Source organism: Meles meles, chromosome 7 (genome assembly GCF_922984935.1).
Source record: "Meles meles chromosome 7, mMelMel3.1 paternal haplotype, whole genome shotgun sequence".
Taxonomy (NCBI): Eukaryota; Metazoa; Chordata; class Mammalia; order Carnivora; family Mustelidae; genus Meles; species Meles meles.
This window is the reverse complement of record NC_060072.1, coordinates 16886446-16908719: the sequence shown is the minus strand read 5'-3', so window position 1 is coordinate 16908719 and position 22274 is coordinate 16886446. Positions and strand designations below refer to the sequence as shown.

General features: G+C 40.0%; 1 protein-coding gene across 1 annotated transcript in view; it reads right to left on the bottom strand.

Moving 5' to 3' along the window:
* ALDH1L2 (aldehyde dehydrogenase 1 family member L2) overlaps window positions 1-22274 on the bottom strand; it is a 59462-nt gene that overhangs the window by 17414 nt on the left and 19774 nt on the right. The window contains exons 5-15 of the mRNA XM_046010799.1: window positions 20015-20116; window positions 19725-19814; window positions 18785-18919; window positions 17522-17647; window positions 16862-16953; window positions 14943-15090; window positions 8633-8752; window positions 7909-8036; window positions 6352-6502; window positions 3647-3717; window positions 3456-3561 (exon numbers count right to left, since the gene is read on the bottom strand). Coding sequence (XP_045866755.1) covers window positions 3456-3561; window positions 3647-3717; window positions 6352-6502; window positions 7909-8036; window positions 8633-8752; window positions 14943-15090; window positions 16862-16953; window positions 17522-17647; window positions 18785-18919; window positions 19725-19814; window positions 20015-20116 — 1269 coding nt within the window. The remainder of the gene's footprint in view (window positions 1-3455; window positions 3562-3646; window positions 3718-6351; window positions 6503-7908; window positions 8037-8632; window positions 8753-14942; window positions 15091-16861; window positions 16954-17521; window positions 17648-18784; window positions 18920-19724; window positions 19815-20014; window positions 20117-22274) is intronic.

Sequence of the window (22274 nt, the reverse complement as noted above, 5' to 3'; positions counted from 1 at the left end):
AACTCAGCATTCATAAAATGGACAGGTGGCTGAAAAAGAATCTCTACAGAGACTGCGTAATAAAAATAATAATTCCAAGGCAACAAGCAAACAGCAAGAAAGAGGCAAGCCTAACACTTCCCCGCCTTCTGGTAATAGGTCCACTTCAGTAATACTGTGAGATTTTCAATATGGCAGTCTAGTTAGACTTGATGAGAAATTGGCCTCAAACACTCGAAATTATCAAGAAGATATCCGACACGGGTTTTACATCTACTACCGTTACAGATGATCCTAGTGCAAAGTGTATATTATTATGCCTTGATACGAAATCAGGATCAGAAAAACATTTAAAAACTAACTACCCTGAATTAACGATAGTTCTTTTCAAGTAAGAACAAAAAATATTTTTATATCATTAATAAACACAATAAAACAAATTGTTTCATCTTTGTCTCATCCCTTTTCATTTCTATTGGTTTTCTTCCATTGGCTACTTAGTTCTCCCAGTAGGACTATTGGTTTAAATGATATCTGGGAAAGCGATTAGCAGTGTTCTGGGCAAGAGTAGGTCATTGCTAATGTTATTATTAGGTGTGATGAAGTGGTCAGAACCTGTCAGACCCGGACCAGTCCAGGGAAAGAGCTTCCTGATTCAGACCTTCTGACAGTCACATGGGGACTTCATATGGGAAATGATTGCATACCATCATCACATAATATTATGCAACAAAGTAAAAAGATATCTACAATAGAACAATAACAACTTTGGGCTTTTCATTTTCAGGATTAAAAGTATCATCAATCATTAAACTGTCAGTTTTACTTTTTTAGATATTTTAAAATATTTTATTTATTTATTTGACACAGAGAGAGAGAAAGCACATGAGCAGGGGGGAGGGGCAGAGGCAGAGAGAGAAGCAGACTCCCTGCTGAGCGGGGAGCCTGATGTAGGGCTCCATTCCAGGACCCTGAGATCATGACCTGAGCGGAAGGCAGAAGCTTAACCGACTGAGCCACCCAGGCAAATTTCATTTTAAATTGCATGTGGTGACAGAAACTGTATGTGTCTTTGTCACTGATAGATGCTTGGCACCTAGTACACCCTCAATAAGTATCCCTAATTTTTGAACATAATATATAATCACTGGAGTTCTTCAATGCTTAGCACTCTCATCGGGTACCATTTAGTGATTCCCAACTCTGTCTTAGAAACAAATGTGAAGCTTTCAAGCAATACCAATTCCTGGGCTCTGACCTAGACAAATTACATCAGCATCTCTGCCAAGAGATGTCAGTATTTTAAAATAAGAACTCCAGGTGATTCTAATGTGTGGCCAGGATTCAACACCCCAAGGCTAGGTTATCTGCCTCTTCTCTTCACTCTACCGGCTTCCTGCTATTTAATGGGGAAACAGCACTTCTACAGAAAGCTGCTGAATTGGTACCATTGCCATGGAAGGATTTGTCAATATCTATTTATTTATCTAGCTATCTATCTTTTAAAGACTTATTTATTTGAGAGAGAAAGAGCACACATGTGCAGGGTGGGGGAGGCGGACAGACAGGGGAGGTGGAGAAGGGGAGGTGAGGGACAAGCAGACTCCTGCAGAGTGCAGAGCAGGACTTGGGCTTGATTTCCGGACCCTGAGATCATGACCTAAGCTGAAACCAAGAGTCAACGCCCAACTGACTATGCCATGCAGGAACCCCCCCACCCTCCCAACCCCCCCGCCAACACCTTTTCTTTCCTTTCAGAGAGAGAGAAAGAGATAAGAGCATGTGAGCAGGGGGAAGACAGGGAAAGGGAGAGAAAATCTTAAGCAAACTTCATGGCGGGGCTCAGTCTCATGACCCTGAGATCATGATCTGAGCAGAAGTCAAGAGTCAGATACCTAGCTGACTGGGCACCTAGGTGTCCCACAAATATACATGTCTTATAACTAAGTGATGGTGCTATTCGAAACATTTCCTTTAAATACACGTGCATATGTGCATGATGTCATATTTACAAGGGTATTAACTATAGCATTGTTTATAATAGCAAAAGGGCAGGAAAATCCAAATATCCATTAGTTATGGATTGGTTAAATAAAATATGGTTTAGCTATACAAGGGAATATTATAGGATATCATTTATTTACATAATGGAAATTGTTTAATAAAAAAGGAAGATTTTTTCCTTTTGCTAAGTATGTATAGAATGCTACTATGATATTGTGTTGTAAAAACACTTAACACAACATTTACCCTCTTACCAAATTTTAAGTGTATGATATAATCTTGTTAACTGCAGGCAAAACAATACACAGCAGATCTCTAGAACTTATTGCATAATTGAAACTTTATACCTGTTGATTGGCAATCTCCCATATACCCCCTCCCCTCTCTGTAATTTTTTAATGGGTTAAAAAATTTATATATATATATTTATTGCATATTGTATTTTATTGCATATTATATATATAAATTGTTTGCATATACACATATTTGTATATGCATAGAGTATCTCTGGAATTACCAAAGAAACTAATAAATAATAATTAAGAACATCAGTTGCTCCTGGGGAGGTAAATTGGCTGGTTGGGGGATTAAGAATAGGAGGGAGATTTTTTTTTTAACCATCCACCTCTTTGTACATTTCTATTTAGAAATTTTTTTAATGTATAATTATTTTTTAAAATGAAAGTGTTTCTGACAAGTAAAACAAGATGCCTCTGGTCGGTATGACTAAGTAGCAATAACAAATGAAACTGTAATTTCTTAAGTTCTAAAAGAAGAAATAAAGGAGAGGTGACAGGTAATGTAACTCTTCTAGGTTAGAGACCAAGTTTTCTCCAGGACATGTGCACCTTAGAATGTCTACGAATGTTCACGGTATACAGTCAATAGTCAGGTATAAAGTTGGCCAACATATGCTTTTTCCTGAAAAGCTCCTGTAGCATTAAAATTTTTTTTGAGAACTCTATCAGTGGAATTATTTTTATTTGTAATTATTATTTCCTTATTATCCACATATACATATTCTTACATAGTTGCCACAATTAGGTACATTCTTTTGTATCCTTTTCCTTCATCTTCCCTATCTTTAAAACAATTTTAATAATTAAAATTTGAATGCCTATAAAATACTTTTTCTTTTGATGTCTCATCGTTACTCTAAATAAGTACCCAATTATTGGGCATTTGGCACTTTGCAAGAATTGAATTGGCTTGTAGAAATGCAGTGGATTTCACCAGAGCATCCTATGCTTGCTTCCCTTGTCATGGAAATTTAAATTGTGGGATATCTATGGGGTGCATTAGGCAGCTATTAAAAAGAGAACATTTAACATGAAAAGGTGCCTATGATATCTTTAAAGATGTCATAATATACAAGCCTGTTTGTTTTCAAAGACATAACGTTTATAAATGTGTCTCTGTTTTCAAGTGGATAGGTAAGAAGGAGATCCTGCCCCCAGCCTCTTGCATCTCACCTGCGCTGGCTTGAGCACTAAGGTATTGCCTGCTGCCAAGCACGCCGCGCTCTTCCATGCCAGCATCATCAGCGGGTAATTCCAGGGTATGATAATGGCACAGACGCTGCAGGGGTAGAAAGACAGCATCCTTAGTTGTCTCCAACCAACACAGCTCACACCAATCACCCAGGGCACTCTCCTTGTCTTACCCAAGTGGCTCCTTCTTGGTGAAGGTCAGATTGCGATTTGGACGGGCCTGGTTGATTGGAATGGTAGAACCCTAAAAAGTAAAAAAAAAGGGGGGGAGGGTGATTTCTATTTTACTAATTCAAATGAGTAAATCTAATCTCAAGGAATCCATTTTCTGCCCACCTGTGTTAAATTTCTTAGCTGGTATGAAAAGGGCAGTGTTTAATTTATAAGAAATACATCCACCCCAAGAAAAGGAACTGCTATTTCTTTCTGGAGGGAAGTTAAGACACAGGAGAATAAACATAATTATATCTATCTGTCTATCTATCTCTAAATACTAAACATAGTTCTTTTTCTTAAGATTTTATTTCTTTGTTTGAGAGAGAGAGAGAGCATGAGGTTGGGGGGGAAGGGGCAGAGGGAGAGGGAAAAGCAGACTCCCTGCTGAGCAGGAAGCCAGCCATGGGACTCAATGCCAGGATCCCAAGATCATGATCTGCCGAAGGCAGACACCCAGCTCACTGAGCCACCCAGATACTCCTATATACCAAACGTAACTCTAATTTAATTACTTCCATTCCTAATTTCTTGACATGGCAGAGAATGTTAACTGCCTGCCCAGTACCCATTCTTCCCTCTGTCCTTAGTAACAGAAACCCTATATTAATAATGGTAACAGCCATGTGCCCAGATAAAATTCTGTTCTCCAGTTTCCAGGGCAGACAGGGATGGCCAATGGAAGATATAAGCACAAGGCTTCGGAAAGGGAACACTCTTTATAGTAGGCTGACTCACTCTGACCCATGCTCTTTTACCATAAACCCCCACACTCTCTTGGGCCTTCTTTCTGCTCAGAACATCCCTGAAATGGCTGGTAAGTGCAGCCGTTATCAGGAGACCATGACACAGCCTTGAGGGCGGCCGTCTCCAGTGCTAAGGATGATCTGGCAGGAAGAGAGGAAAACTATGTGTCATATACCAGCGCTGACTACTTGCCTTGTGCTCCTTGAAAATGAGGTAAAAACAAAGTCCTGCTTGAGTTTCTGTTACATGCAGCCAGACTTAATCCCAGCTAATTCACAATGGTAGTCTTTAAATGAAGCTATTCATTTGTTCGGCCACAGAAGAGAGTATTGCTGTTACTAATTACATGTGTCCGTCTCTTACTCAAAATCCTTGGGGTCAAGTGTGTTTTGGGATTCAGAATGATTTGGACGATGGAAACGTAATATAACACATATACCTTATGTTACATTATCTGTGACTCCCAGTAGGGTCTGGAGCAGCCCCTCATAATCCAGCGTATGATTATTGGAATATTTATTTAGCGAAACATATGGATATTCCCTCTAAGTGATAGAAACACAAATTATTCATAGATTCATGTTGGTTCAGATCAGTTTTTGGCAACAAATTTCCAGGTGTGGAGCTCTTTGGATTTCATGATTGAGGATAAAGGATGGACCTGACCCACCACTACTAAATACTTAATATGTATGACTTTGTGACTGAAGAATCATGAAACCCATGCTCAAGTGCAAGCCTTCGTCTGTTGCAAACTCGTCGCTAAGACTCACTACATAACATGCAAGGTTAGTATTAGCGTGAGCATTGTATGGAAAGGGAAAGTAAGGCTTAGAGATATAAAATAACTTAACATTACCTGGTAAGTGGCAAAGCTGACACTTGGACCCAAGTCTCTCTGACTGTATATATTAACAGTGGTGACAGCAACTTGTCCAAATAAAATATTGTTTCCCAGTCTTCTTAGCAGACAGAGAAGGCCAATGGGAGATATAAGTGCAAGGGAAGGTGGAATTGCTTTTTAAAGCCCTTCTGTCTCTCTCTTCCTGCCCCACTTCCTCCTCTTTGCTGGGAGGGTGGCTGTGATGGGGTGCCACTGGTTATCATGAATCTATGAGCAGCATACATGCTTCTCTTTGTTATGAACCTTTCCTTTAACTCTTATATCCCCAGTTCTCCGGTCAAGCGTAGTTGCCACTTATCATCACACATGTCCTATTTACTTTCTTTTTTTTTTAAAGATTTTATTTATTTATTTGACCAAGAGAAAGATCACAAGTAGGCAGAGCAGCAGGCAGAGAGAGAGAGAGAGAGAGGAAAGCAGGCTCCCTGCTGAGCAAAGAGCCAATGCAGGGCTCCATTCCAGGACCCTGAGACCATGATCTGAGCTGAAGGAAGACATTTAACCAACTGAGCCACCCAGGTGCCCTCCTATTTACTTTCTTATAGTAAGAAGGGAAATGAAGTTTTTGTTGTACCTACATCTTAGAAAATTATTTTTCTTATACCCAGCTGACTTAGACCATGTACGTTGGCTCTCTGGCTTCTGTTGGCATTTGAGTTTTCAATCTCTCCCTGACACCTTCTATATCTAGAAGACTATGAGATGCCTTTAGAGATGCAAAAGTATAAAAAAATCATTAAACTTTGGTTCAGAAAATCTTGAGTTCAAATCCTAGGCTCTACGGTTTACTTACTAACAATGTGACCATATACAAGTCGTTCATTGTTCTCAAGCATCTGTTTCTTACCTGCAATAAGGGATAACAGCTATCTACCTTCCACAGATGATTGTTAGAAGGATGAGATGAGAAAACCCAGTAGGTGGTTCTAAAACAGTGCCTTTACGAATGACTAAATGTTTGGCCCTTTTCCTTTTGGAATGATCTCCACGGTAACAGATAACCTTTGTGCTTACCTGAATCTTGTCACACCAGCCAGCAAAGTATCTGAATGTTTGCACAGACATTCCAATGTGAGTCTTCAGAGCCAGGGTGTAGACAGCGCCCGAATCAAGGGCTTCAATGGTTGCCAACTCTTCTTGGTTCTCTTCCAGTAGATCTGCAAGTCTGTATGGTCAGGAAAAGAAATTCATTCAACAAATACTGACTGAGCTCCTACTAGGTACTGGGCACCCTCCTAAGGGCTGAGAATTCGTAGGTGAACACACATGCACGAGGTCTCTGTCCTCATGGTGAATATGGTCCGGCAGGGAGGACATTAAACAAATCATCTCATAAATAATTTGTTTCAAGAGTTACAAAAAAGAAGTGTGGGAAGCCTGTACCTTTTGCCCCATATACATATAAGAACTAGAACAGTGATTGAGCCACAGTAATGCAAGGAGATCGATGACAGAAAACCGTGGGAATGTGGCCAGGCATGGATATACAAGGAGATGTTAGCGAGTACAACCCATAAGAATCCATGAACGCAAGGATTTCTGGTTGGTACGGGAATGTTTCTGGCACTAACTGATGAGGACAAGATAGATAAATACATGGGGTGAATTAGAAACACCACAACAGATTTCTGTTAGGTGTCTAGATTCTGGGGCAAGATAAGTCAAGAATTATTTAATGGCTCTGAAAGAGTCAAAATTCATCCTTGTGCTCCCCTCAACCATTGGTTTTCTTTTCATCCTTCAGTGGTCCTCTGAGTTGTTCCTTTTGGACCATTCTAAAGTTGGGCTCGAAAGCCCCCTCCTTCAGTGTTTCTTCCAGATCCTACTAAGGTCAGAGATTTGGCTCTGGGTAAGGAGAAAAGTGAGTTTATGCTCGCATCTAATCAATCTTGGCATACTCGGTTACTGATTTATAATACGCTTTTCAGGCCTTAATATTTTTCCTTCTCACTGCTACTCCCTACAGGTCAAGCAGATTTGAAATGGGCCTTTGAAAACAACGAAAGTGCTACATATTCCCTGTTTGCTGTTCTGTATCCAACCTCCACACCGCTCTGTGACTGGGAGGATGACCTTTATACATTCCATCCCCTGGATCCCATGCTCTGTCACTGGGCAGTACCTTCAGGGAAAGAAAGTGATCAGGGACTCCATTCTTCAGCTCCCTCACAGATGGGCTGTGGTTCAGCCACTGCTGGGTCCCTCCACCAAAAACCATTGGAGTGTGGTCTTCCACAGCTACAGATCTTGCCAGGTTCCAGCAATAGCCCCTTCCTCTGTCCCAGACCTTAGAGTACTAATAGCTTCCCCCTAACTGGGTACTTCATTACCCCTCCAACTTGCCCACATCTTTTAAATGGTTTTTTACTGCACTTTTCTGCGTACTGGAACCCTGACTGTTACAAACAATAATACAAAAATCAGGAACTCACGTATATGGAACTTTACATGATGTGTATAACAGAAGGCATATAGTAGGTGCATATGAGAATATTTGGGTGAAATTTTAAAAATCTTGGCAATGTTAGCCAATATCCCAAGATAGCAGATCTGTGTTTTTAAAAGCCACACCTGTACATCAATCTTCCTCTTTCTCTTGCATTCATTCTTCCCCATTCACCTTTTTCAAAGGCATCTTTTGCAGCTGCTACTGCTTTATCAACATCCACCAAAGAAGCATAGGCTACTTTGCATATTGTCTGTTTCAAGAAAAAAATAGGGTAACAGGTCATTTATTTAGAGATATATAAATATGCCTCTTAAAATTAATATCATATTAATAGGAAAAATAGGGTGTTACTTATAAAATCCAAAGGATTAATGATGGAAAATCAATACACACAGTAATATAAGAAAGACAAATTTTAACACGGAAATTGTTAGCCTGAAATTTGGGACTCCTCATGTCACACTACACTGTGGAAAGGCACATTTAGGAAGACTATGTGTATTTCCTCTGGTGCTTAGGGAAGTTGAATTTCTTGCCACGAGCTTGTGGAGTCTGAAAACTCTTTTCTGCATATAGTTTTATTGAGGGTGTGCCTCTGATGTGTTCAGGTATAGTTATCTGTCTAAATTCAGCATAAATAGTCACTCAATAAAATAGGTTATTATAGCTAGCAACCAGTACCAGAATTGAAGAGTTGAAAGAAATACACAGAGAGCATTTAGAGTAAGTGCTCAGAGAGGCAAAGTGATAGGATAAAGTAACTTCTTAAGACTGTCAATTTTACAACTGTGCATAAATTAAAAATTCATGACCAGTGGTCATTGCATACTCGAAGGAATTACTCACAGATCCGTCTGTTGGGTTGATAGTATCATAGGTCTTTCCATCATCAGCATCTGTGAACTGTCCATTTATGAAACACTGATACGGCATTTTCACTGTCATTTCATTGACCTCCTTCGAAACCTAAGATAGAGAATTATATTCATAGATTCAGTGGATTTCTCTGTTTATCCATTTAATGCCAAATAGCAATAAAGAAGTTTACTCACTAAAGCAGCAGATGTTATGTTGATAGGATTTTAGTTCCTACTCTCCAGAAGAGATGGGCATATGTAAGATTTGGGCCTCATGATGCTCAGATTGGCCCCTGAGCCAGGAGGCTACATCTCTGATGACCAAAGTGCCCCAGGTTCAGCCTTAAAAATAGCGCAGATTTTCTTCCTTACGCAAATGAGAGAACTCAAAAGACCTCCAGATAATGGAAACATCACCATCTAGTGGCAACATCTATGGAGCACAGCCATTGCTTTCATTTGAATCCTTGAAATTGCCTTGGTGGATTCAGTTTCCTTTTAGAATGGTGCCATTTTAAGTTTTGTTTCCTTAAGTTCTTCCTCATTTTTCACTTTCTCTCTCTCTTACAAATGTGTTGCCTTAATTCTATTCTCTACCGTTCCCTAGCAAATGAATTTAGGTTAGTCCATTAACTACTATGAGCTTCAGTCTTTTCAACTGGGCAAAAGGAAGGGGTGCCTGGGTGGCTCAGTGGACTAAGGGACTGACTCTTGATTTTGGCTCAGGTCATGATCTTAGGACTATGAGATCAGGCCTGGTGGGTACCCCACTTAGCAGGGAATCAGCTTGAGATTCTCTCCATCTTCCCCCAACCTGCACATGTGCACTTTCTCTCTCTCTCTGTTCGCTCTCTAAAACAAATAAATAAAATCTTCCAAAAAATTAAAAGGGGATAATGCTACCTGCTACATACATTTATGAGGAATAACTGAAAAAACATGTAAAAGAGCATTATTAGAATAAAATTTCATAACACTGAGAGGTATGAAAAGTAAATATAATGATTTTCAAACAATTTCACGTAGGGAAATTAATAATACTTAAAGAAGAAATAAAAAATATCAAGATGGTATCTACTCTTATCCCACAGATAAGAAATATTTCTGTGAAAAATTTCCAATGTGTTTATGTAGGATATAATGAAGGAATCTTTATCTGACTTGATGCGTCTAGTCTCTGCATATAGTTCACTTCTGTAAAGTCATCATTTTGGAATTATGTTAAGGGTTTTACATGTATTGTCTTTTTTTTTTAAGATTTTATTTATCTATTTGGCAGAGAGGGACAGAGAAAGCAAGCACAAGCAGGGAGAATGGCAGGCAGAGGGAGAGGAAGAAGCAGGCTTTCCATAGAGCAGGGAGCCTGACTTGATCCCAGGATGCTGGGATCAGGACCTGAGCCGAAGACAGATACTTAACTGACTGAGCCAGCCAGGCGCCCCTTACATATATTATCTAATTTGATTCTCCCAACTACTCTGTGAGGTAGATATTACTATTGTCGTATCCAATATGAGGAAACCAAGGCTTAGAGAAGTGAAGTAACTTGCCACAGGTCACACAGCTGATAAGCAATGCTGCATGGATTCAACGTTAGGTGGGTCTGACACCAAATTCATGTTCTTAACCAGAGGATGCTCAACTGCTTCCCAAATTTACCTAAATTTTATTAAAAACACATGGGTGAATTATTTCTGGAATAGTAGACTAGGGACCACTAAAAATCTGCTCCTTCATAAAAGCCACAGGAACATTAGAAACTACTGTCAAAATCATGTTTCTTAAGACTCTGGAAATTAACCAAAAGCTTGAAAGAATCCATTTATTCAAGAAAAACAGCTGATTCTCTGTAAGCACAGTGAGTTCTGTGGTGTTTTAATTGCCCTACTCTTTCCTATCTCTCTCTTGATAGCTCTGCAGTAACTTGACAACCAAAATCCTTACAACCATGGTGGCTATGAAAACCAGCAGTCTGTTAATCACCAGAGGGGGACAAATGGTGCCCAGAAGCTCCCCAGAGGTCTTATCTCCACAGAACTTCCCAATGTCAAGCTCTGTACTCCATGTTTGTCTTTATGTGACCTGACCCAGAACTTGCTCTGCACAAACTACCTGAGTCCTTCAGTAAAGGCTCAGAGACTTACCAGTTCCAGAAATTTAAGGAAATTGATGTCTGATTATTAGCTGATGACTAGGTTAGCACTAAGTGGAGACTTCAGTGGCGGCAAACAACAAAGGATACAGGCTTTACAGAATCAGTCTGAGAAAGTCCCTAAACAAAGAAAAGGCAACAACATAATCCCTGGGAAAGGAGGGGTCTTATTTCCAGAGTTGCCACATTCTGTTATTTAAAATGGCTGGTTTTTGACAAAAGATCACAAGATACATGAAGAAATATGAAAGAATAAAGAGTGGCCAATACACAGGACAAACAACAGCCAATAGAAACCATCCTGGAAAAGACCTAGATGCTGGATTTATCAGAGAAAGATTTTAAATAAGTTTTTACAAATATGTTCAAATAATGAAAGGAAACTATGTCTAAAAACATAAAGGAATGTGAAAGAACAATGCCTCACCAAATAGCAAATATCAATAAAGAGATAAGAATTCTTCAAAAAAAAAAAAAAAGAAGAAGAACCAAAGAGAAATGCTGGAGCTGGAAAGTGCAATAACTAACATTTTTCTAAAAATTCACTATAGGGGCTCAGCAGTAGATTCAAGCAAGCAGATCAAAGAATTAGCAAACTGGAGAATAGGTCGATAGAGATTATCCAGTCTGAAGACAGGAAGACAAAAGAAGGTCTATGGGACACCACCGAATGTACCAACACACGTGTAAGGGGAGTTCCAGAAGGAGAGGAGAGGAGGATAGAGGCAGGAAGAATATTTGAAGAAATAATGAACGAAAATGTCCCAACTTTGATGAAGAACAGTAAGCCATACATCCAATAAGTTCAGGCAGTATAAACTCAAAGAGATCCATTTTAGAAACATAATGAAATGGTCAAACACCAAAGATAATGAGGGAATCTTGAAAGCAGCAGGAGAGAAGCAACCTGTCACATAAAATGGATCCTTAATAAAATTAACAGATGACTAATGCTCAGAAAGCATGGAGGCCAGAAGGCAATATGATGGCATATCCAAAGTGCTGAATGAAAAAGACTGCCAACCAACAATTCCATATACAGCAAAAACACCCTTCAAAAACAAAGGAGAAATTAAGTCATTCCCAAATGAACAAAGACTGAGAGAATTCACTGCTAACACACTGCTCTTCAGAAAGTACTAGAAGGGGTCCTTCAGGTCAACATGAAAGGATCCTATACAGTACTTGAATCCACATGAAGAAATAGAGCACACTGATAAAAGTAAATATATGTCAGGATACATGTATTTTTGTTTTTAACTCTTCTCCTATCTGATTTAAAAGACAACTGCAGGGGTGCCTGGGTGGCTCAGTGGTTTAAGCCGCTGCCTTCGGCTCAGGTCATGATCTCAGGGTCCTGGGATCGAGCCCCACATCGGGCTCTCTGCTCAGCAGGGAGCCTGCTTCCACCCCTCTCTCTCTGCCTGCCTCTCTGCCTACTTGTGATCTTTGCCTGTCAAATAAATAAATAAAATCTTAAAAAAAAATAAAATAAAATAAAAGACAACTGCATAAAGCAATAATTATAAAACTATGTTGGTGGCCTTACAATGTATAGAGACGTAATTTGTATGACAATAATATCAAAAATGTGGGGATAGGGAGCAGAACTAAATTACAACAAAGTTTTTCTTTACTATTGTTATTAGGTTGACCTTAATCTGAATAGGAAATGTTTTAAACAAAAATGTTCCTTATACTCCTCAAGGCAACCACTAAGAAACTAACTAACAAAATACAGTAAAAGAAACAATAAGGGATTAAAATGGCATACGAGACTATCTTTAATACGAGCAAAATGGAGGGAAAGAAAAATAGAGGTGCAAAAAGGGCAAGATGAGACATACACAGGCATCCCTCAGAGACACTGCATGTTCAGTTCCAGACTATTTCAATAAAGAGAATATTGCAATAAAGTGAGTCAAATGAATTTATTGGTTTCCCAGTGCATATAAAAGCCACGTTTACACTATACTGTAGTTTATTAAGTATGCAATAGCATTATTTCTAAAAAAATCAATGTCTATGCTTTAATTCAAAATACTTTAGCAATGGGGCACCTGGGTGTCTTAGTCAGTTAAGCGTCTGCCTCTGACTCAGGTCATGATCTTAGGGTCCTGGGATTGAGCCCCACATGGGGCTCCCTGCTCCCTCTCCCTCTGTTGTTCCCCCTGCTTAGGCTCTCTCTCTCTCTCAAATAAGTAAATAAATAAATAAGAAAGTATGTAAATAAGTAAGTACACAAATAAACAAATAACATGTTTAAAAAAGTACTTTATCGGGGTGCCTGGGTGGCTCAGTGGGTTAAAGCCTCTGCCTTCCGCTCAGATCATGATCCCAGAGTCCTGGGATCAAGCCACACATCGGGCTCTCTGCTCAGCGGGGAGCCTGCTTCCCCCTCTCTCTCTACTTGCCTCTCTGCCTACTTGTGATCTCTGTCAAATAAATAAAATCTTTTTAAAAAAGTACTTTATCAACTATACTTCAATAAAAAAATATCTTATTGCAAAAAAAGTAAACACCATCTGAGCTTTCAGTTGTTCATGATCACTGATCACAGATTAACATTGATCACAAACTCTAACAAATATAACAGCAATGAAAAAGTTTGAAATATTGTGGGAATTACCAGAATGTGATACAGAGACAAGGCATGAGCAAATGCTGTTGGAAAGAGGGTGCCAGTAGAGTTACTCAATGCACGGCTGCCATAAACATTTAATTTGTGGAAAATGTACTACCTGTGAAGCACAGTAAAACAAAAAGCAATAAAGCAAGGTATGCCTATAGTGGCTGTGGAAAAGAATAGATCAATTCACCTTAATCAAATAAAAAATTTTTGTGTGTCAAAGGACACTAACAAAAAAGTAAAAAAAAAAAAAAAAGCCCACAGAATGGGAGAGAATATTTACAAATCATATATCTGATTAAGCTCCAGTATTCAAAATATACAAAAACCCCTTACAACTCAACATTAAACAGACACAATCAGAAAAATCCCAATTAGAAAATGAGTAAAGGATTTAGACGGACATTTTCCCAAAGAAGATAAACAAATGACCAATAAGTGCGTGAAAAGGGGCTTGTCGTTAGTCATCAGGGAAATGTAAGTGAAAGCTACGATGAGATGCCATTTCATACCTACAGCTAAAATAGGAAAGGCAGACAATAGCAAATGTTGGCAAGGACATGGATAAATTGGAACCTTTCTATATTGCTAGTGGGATTGTGAAATGGTGTAGCCACTCTGGCAAAGAGCTTGGTAGTTCCCCCAAAAGTTAAACAGAGTTGCCATACGACTCATCATTGTATTCTTAGGTATACACCCCAGGGAACAGAAAAACAAGTGTTCACACAAAAACTTACACATGAATTTTCATAGCAGCATTATTTATAATAACCAAACATGAAAACAACCCAAACATCCATTCAATGAGAGATGGATAAACAACATGTGGTATATCCATACCATGGAATACTATCCGGCCAGAAGAAGAAGTGACGTACACAACACACACAACAACATAGATTAACCTTGGCCACATGGTGCTCAAGTGAAAGGAGCCAATCACAAATTATGTGATTCCATGTACAGGAAATATCTACAAGAGGCAAATCCATGGAGACAAAAAGGAAATTAGTGGTTTCTGGGGGCCAGGGGTAGGGGGGGAGAGAACAGAGAACGACTATCAGTGGATTCAGGGTTCCCTTATGGGGTGATACAAATATTTCATAATCAGATAGACGTGATGAACCTGAACTACTGAACTGTACATTGTAAAGCGTGAATTTGGGGGTACCTGGATGGCTCAGTTGGCCTACTCTTGATTTCAGTTCAGGTCATGATCTCAGGGTCCTGGGCTTGAGCCCCGGGTCAGGCTCCGCATTCTGTGGGGGTGTCTGCTTGAGATTCTCTCTCTCCCTCCCCCTATGTCCCTCCCCCTGCTCCCTTGCTGTCTCTTTCTCTAAAATGAATAAATATTTTTAAAAATTCAAGGGTGAATTTTACCGTGTCTGAATTTACCTCAATAAAATACCTATCTCAAAAAGGTCATACATGTAAAAACAAATGAACAAAAGGCCTAGCCTTTCCTTATAGCTTTGGAGTCTGAGTGATGGTGACTCCAGGCAGCGCGGAGATGCTTACATAATCCACCACTAGCTCCACTTCTTGATCTTCTCCTCTCAGTTTCCTCACGACTTTTTGGATGAAGTCCGCAAACTTGGTGGCCATGTAGACATCTTCGTTCTGTAGCTGAAGCCCACCACACTTCTGTCTGATCTCTTCAACCAGCCTTAAAGTTAAGAAGCAACTCACATTACTCACATTTTTAAAAGGGTTTAGGGGAATCGTATTATTACGTTTGTTAAGGTGCTTTGAGATAAGACAGGTCACATGCCTATTTATAGCCTATGAGATCGTCCATGATCATACCTGGAGAAATTGGGTAAGACCGGGAGAATAAAATTAAAAAGCTGTCTTGAAGGACAGTGGATATTCTTTGTTGTTTTTTTTTTTTTAACTTTTTATATGACTAAAAAGAAAAGAAACCAAGGCAAAAACATTTTACCTATTGCAAGCAAAATTGTAAGGAGCACATAAAATCCATTCCTTTTGTTTCAAAGGTAAGCAAGGAATGAGAAATAAAGGAAAGTCCCTCACTGTAAAGATTATGAAACAAAAGTCATATTGTATAATATTGTCTCTAGATCGTGTATAAGAATGAAACAAACTTGTCCTTGTATTACGTGGTTAATGTAGCTACCAAGTAGAATCAGGCAGTAGGTCAAGATAATTTTTGAAGTCTCTTCCAAGCCTTTGATTTTTTGCTGTTCATTTTTCAAATTATTGCTGCTATTTGCCATTTGTGGAATAGCACCGGTGTGCTAGATGCAAGACAGAAAGATCACCATGGTTGTTGCTCAGTCATTTCTTCTGCAAAAGAGAGGAGGTGCTTTGGCAGTTCAAGATAATAGCATCAGGCGATTATTCAGATACTCCAGTGGAAAATGGGCAATTTGTACAGGAGCATCTTGCTGGTGAAAAAGATATAGTATTGAAATCTTTAGTTGAGAAATTAGAAGTTTGGGGAAACTGATGAACCATAGCTGAGAAATTTGTAATTTGAGGAACCAAAACTCTAGACTTTGATAATGCTGTTTGCTCTGGAGATGACTATTTGGATTAGTGGAATAAAAATTCCATGAATGAAGGAACTTTTTCCTGTTCATGACTGCCAGTATTCCCAGGGCAAAAAGTGTTCCTGATATGTAGTACATACTAAATGAACTTTGTGGAATAAGTGAGTGAATAAGCGAATAAACAGAACGACCATCAAGAACACTCACTTTTTTTTTTAACATCAGGAGTGGCATTCTTTAAGTTATTAAATTAATGAATGGTCATAGTGTGGCCCTCAATGAAAAAATACCTCTGAGAGACTCTCCGCTATTAGGATCCTCACAGACTTACTTTTTTTTTTTTTTTTTAAACCATAAAAGAGAGCCTTCTGGGACTCTAGCTCTTTCAACTTGCCATAAACCTCTGTAGAGAAATTTTGACTACAGGATAATTATTCTTCCTCTTGAAGGATCCTGATAGTCCTTATTCTAGATGTATTTTACTGGGTAATTCTGGGGTATAGGGAAAAAAGAGATATTGGGGAAAGCATAATCGATGTCGGGTCTCCTTCTGAATCAGACTATGTAGGTAATTCCCGATAAATATTCTCATCCAGAACTTCCCATTCCAATGCTATATGGGAGGAAAATTAGCTAAGGAATGTGAGGACAGATTTCAAAAAGAAACAAACAGTGACAAGCATTGGTTTTTCTAGGTATATAGGAGATAGGAAAACAACTTCTGGCTAGCAACAAAGAGGAAGGAGCAAATACATTTGTTTGACCATGGAAACAAACAATCCAAAAAGGATGAAGAAAAGAGAAACAGAGTATAGTGGTTATGGTACAGCGATAACATCTAGAACAAAGGATTGGATTTGAGTTTCAACGTCAAAGTCAAAATCCCTAGGGGAGGGGTGTGAGTCAATAGGGTGACTGTTTTACCTGGCAACATCCATTGAGCTCGCTCCAGATTTAAAGAAGTCTGTTGAGTCTTCAATAACAGGGACATTGCTTAAAATTCCAGCCCAGATGACCTATACAGCAAGAGTAATTTTAATGAAGGATGTGTCATGAAGAACACAGAGGCAGAGACTGGCCAGGTCCTCAACCAAACCTACTTTTTTTCATCTTGGATACATGCTTAACTACACTTTTCAGCATCTCTTCAAGTTAGATGCAGCCGTATGACTGACTTCAAGCCAATGAATATGAGCGGAAGTAAACTTGACTCCTAGTCTTGACCCATTAAAAACCTCCTTCACACAATTCTACTGTGCTCTTTTGCCCTTCTTGGCTGTCTGGGAGGTAGATGACCGGTACGGTGACCTTGAAGATAGCAGAGCTTGGGTCCCCGAATGACTCCACTCCTAATCGTTACATTCTAGCTTTACCCTTCACCCCCATGCCGACCTAGAACTGCCTTATAACATTTTGTGAATGAGAAATAAATTTGCATACAAATTTTGGAGTTGATTTCCTAGGGCAGCTGATACAAAAAAGAGGCAAGAAAGTGTGTGCTCACTATTCTGAAGACTGAGGGTTCAGTTACTTAACTACTGCAGTTTCAAGGTCAGAGCAAAATTAAAGACATCACATGTTCACCTTGATGGTCCCTGCCACCTTCACCTCTTCGGGGGTAAGTTCTAGCACGGATGTCTCCCCGGCCGAAAAGTACTGAGAAGCAGGAATCATTCTTCCATCTTCAAACTGCAGATTTCTCACCATCAGCTACAAAATAGCAACACAACAAACCAAAGAATGGAAGATTAGGACAATTCAAAAGTGAGGGCAGTGGGAGAAGGAGTGTCATACATTATAGGAACACAAAGATCAGCGTATTTGGCAAATACAAAAATATGGATTGAAAGCACTCACCATTATGTGTAGAAGGATGGAAATGGTATTTTATTAATGACAGCAGAAAAGAGAAATTGAAGTCTAGGGGTAAATATACATCTCGAAATGGATAATTAGCTCCTGAAAAAATGGATACTTGGATGTATATATTTAGACTAAAGCCCATTATAACTCCTCTTTCTCCTCCCACTACTACAATGATCCTATCCGTTCTCCTCCTCTTATGGCCATCCTCTGCTGCAGGCACAATGCTATAGGTATGTACATACGTAGGTGTCTTATTTAATCTCATAAATCCTGGTGGAAGCAGATGCCATTATTATCCCCATGTTCCTGATAAGGAAATGGAGGCTCAATGAGGTTAAGTAATTTGCCCAATGCCACTTAGCTAGTCAGTCACAGAGCTGGGGTTACAACCCAGAACTAGCTGGACTGTGCAGCCTACAATTTTAATTACTGATCAACCCAGCATGCTACCAGAATCAAGCTGCAAATTCCCCTTTGCTTTCTTCAGAGTTCACTGAAGCCAAGAGCCCCTGCACAGGCAGTGCGAGGGGGTGCCTGCATGAGGGGCAAGACAAGGAGCCTCTGAAGAGTCCCACATCCATCCTCTTTATCCTGCCAGACTCTAGTGGGAAAGCAGATCTATGAGACCACACTCTGTTTTATAGACTGGGAAATGAAGACTCAGTGGGGAGAAGCACCCTCCCCTCAACTGGTAAGTGGCAGGGGAAGGGTTCTCATCCTGTTTCTTGACTAAATTCCAAGCTCTTTCTACTGTATCACGAAACAGACCGTGCACATCCTTGAGGCATATCCCGGGGAGCCTCTTTCTCATCCCAGCACCTGAGCTGCCTCAGAAACAGGGCACAGATATCTCGAGCACCCCCCCCCCCCCATATCTCACTGCAAAACCAGATTACTTTGTGAAAGATAGTCCCTTAGCAGCTGGGGTTATAGAAGGAAACCAAAAACATTACTTTGTAGGTGACCATATTGAACACTCACTGCTTTTCCATCATTACCAAAAAGAACAAGTCCATTTTTGGTAACAAGACCAGGCTTCTTGGCACCTTTAATTTCCAGTGGTTCTCCAGGAGGGACAGAGCTTTTCAGTAATGATGAGCCGTAGAACGTGACCATCTAAGAGAGAGACCAAACCCAGACTGTGAGAGGAGGGAGTTACACCTACAGACAGGGGTGTCAGCACGCCTTGTAAGCAACCTCAAGCTGGGATTATCATTTATGATAAAATTGGAATACCTCAATGTGGGAAATGGTATCAAGCATCTGCAGGGATGACACAATTAAGAGATAATCGATGAAGATATGACTGAAGAGATTTAAGAATGCCTCACATCCGATGACTTTTATCATTTATTCACATTGATTCAAAGGCGAATGAGACAAAGGGTTCTCGCAGACTTCAGAGCCTGAAGCAAGGGTTTTCAGAGCGGTGTGGAGGTGGTGCTGGGGAGTCAGCGAGATGTGGGGACCAACACTGGACTGTTCCTGTCCAGTGCGATTACTGGTGGGAAATACAGGGTGGTCTGTGGGTTGGTTAGTGGAAACAGGACTGGATTCAGACTAACCAAGAGAATGTCATGCTTATTGATTTGTGATTATAATTCTATGGTATTAGCTATCACTTATTGAGCACTATGATAGTTAACATTTATTGAGTACTTATTGCAGAGACTAAGTACTTCAATGAATTAACATGTATTGACCCATTTAGTTTTCACAGTGACCTATAACCAATACAAGAGGCATGATTATTAGTCCCATTTACAATAAGGAAACCTGATGGGTAAGTAACCTGCTCCAGGTTACGTAGCAAAAGTGGATCTATGTGTAATACCTCTTAGAAAGTAACGCACGCGTGCACGCACACACACACACACACACACACACACACACACATACAGAATTGGTCCCTAGAACGTACCTGTCCATTTATCTCTGTCCAAGCTCCAGGGACTTTATCATGACCTCGGATCCAGTTATGTAAAACTTCAGCCGACTGATCCCAAGAAATCTAGGACAGCACAAAGCACAGTCTGCACTCCTAATGCTATGAGTGTCAAAGGCAATAGAAACATTTCTCCCCATGAGTGGCGGAAGTAGGGTTGGGGAGGCTTGGAGATCTACCTTTCCGCCAGGAAATGGTACATTGGGAACTCCTTAAAAGTAAAGGGCCAAGAACATTAAGGTGTGTTACTGAGTTGATAAAAATACCTCAGCATTTTCCTTTTTCTGGATACCTTCGTATGTTGCCCCTTCTTCCAGCTGGGGAATCCGAGGAGCTTTCCCATCAGCTATGAGTTGGACAGCTTCCACCTAAAGTCAAAAAACATGATCTGTGTCGCAGCCCAGTGGTCAATAATGGCATCGTTTGTTTAACCGAAGCTTATGCTAAATAGAATTGCTACATTTAAATCTGTCCAGGGGCTCCTGGCTGGCTCGGGCGGGAGAGCATGTGACTCTTGATCTCAGGGCTGTGAATTCAAGCCCCACACTGGGTGTAGAGATTACTTAAATAAATAACACTTTAATAAATAAGCAAGTAAATAAATAAATCTGTCCAGAGAATCAGACTATGACAATAACTACCTTTTCTTCAGTTCCATCTGTGTCCCAGGCAATGTGGTTACTTTATATAAAATATCCTTTGCAGACATCACACCAATCCTGCCAGGTGGATATTATTATTCCAGCTTTCCAGATGAGGAAACTGATTCTTAGAAAACTGAAGCAACTAGCTCAAGATCACAGAGGTAGCTACTGGGTGTCAGAAGCAAAATCTGCATCCGAGTTTACCTACTGCCAGTACTGAGCTGTTACTCTTAAAAATGACTCCCTTGCTGAAACAAATTTCAACTTCCCCTTGGTGACCTAGTGGGAATTTCAGTAATCGGATTGTAAGGTAAGTCCGTGTGAGTGATTTCTACTCATCAAGATGATTCTAGAAAGTGATGCATTGTTATATTTAAATAATTCGACTTGCTTTCTAGCTCAGGACACCTGGAATGACAAAACAGTTAAAATCTATGCATGAGTTTAATTGCCTTTGGGATGTGTCCTGAACTCTTTCTGTGCCAGATTCATGCTGGCCTTGAGTTGAGAGCCTCTCTCTTTCACAAGGAGGCCTATGTGAGCTTGAGTTCTCGGATCTCTCAGTATTAACGGCTGCTGACCAACCTCTCCAAGAGCTTACGGGCAACCTAAGCACAGGGCCAGTTCATAGCTCCTTCATTTACCCACTTCAGACTGTGATATCATCAGGTGCATGATCTGGGCTTGAGAAAATGCCACTGAACACACATAATACGATTTTGAGTGTCATGATAATTTTTGAGCACCTACCGTGTGCCGAGTGCTTTATACAAATGCTACTTAATTTCTCAGCAGCCCTTATAAGTCAGGTAGTATCCACAGAAGGAAACCAAGGCTAAAGAAGCCAAGTGACGGGGCGCCTGGGTGGCTCAGTGGGTTAAAGCCTCTGCCTTCAGCTCAGGTCATGATCCCAGGGTCCTGGGATCGAGCCCCACATTGGGCTCTCTGCTCCGCGGGGAGCCTGCTTCCTCCTCTCTCTCTGCCTAGTTGTGATTTCTCTCTGTCACATAAATAAAATATTTAAAAAAAAAAAAAAGAAGCCAAGTGACTTGTCTATTGTCATAGAACAGATAAGCAGTAGAATGAGAACTCTGACCTCTTTCTGACATCAAAGCCCTACTCTCAAAACCTTTAAATGATGCAAACCAGACGGCTCTCCTCTCTCCAGAATCAATAGCTGTTGCTTTATACCATCTTAGCGTCTATCTCCGTGTGGCTACTTCTTCCATATCCAATTTAGAAAACATTAAATGATGCTGAAATTATCTTTCCATATTTTTACAGGCTAAAAATATATTTTTACTTTGTGGTGCACACGCTTTGAGCTTTTTGCCCAGAGCACATCTGAATAAATAAAGCAATGCCAAATTTCACCCTGTTATGCAGACTGAGTTCAAATATTTTTGAAGCCCAACGTCCACAGCAAAATTTCTCGAGATTCTGTACACTTCTTTACTATTAATCAATACAAGCAGGGTTGGCAATTCAAGTATTTGGCAAAAGAAATGAACTAGTTTCATTATAGGTTCATTTCAAGAAATGAACCAACTTCATCCATCTGATCACTGTTCTCAGAAAAACAAGCTTCACAGGCTAAGAAATTTTTTTTTAAAGATTTTATTTATTTATTTGACAGAGAGAGACCACAAGCAGGCAAAGAGTCAGGCAGAAGGAGAGGGAGAAGCAGGCTCCCTACTGAGCAGAGAGCCTGATGAGGGACTCGATCCCAGGACCCTGAGATCACAACCTAAGCTGAAGGCAGAGGCTTAACCCACTGAGCCACCCAGGCGCCCCAGGCTAAGAAATTTTAATGTTCAGATTTCCACCCTAAATATACCATACTATTGGCAAATATAAAATCTAATTTTGTTTTCAGTTTTAT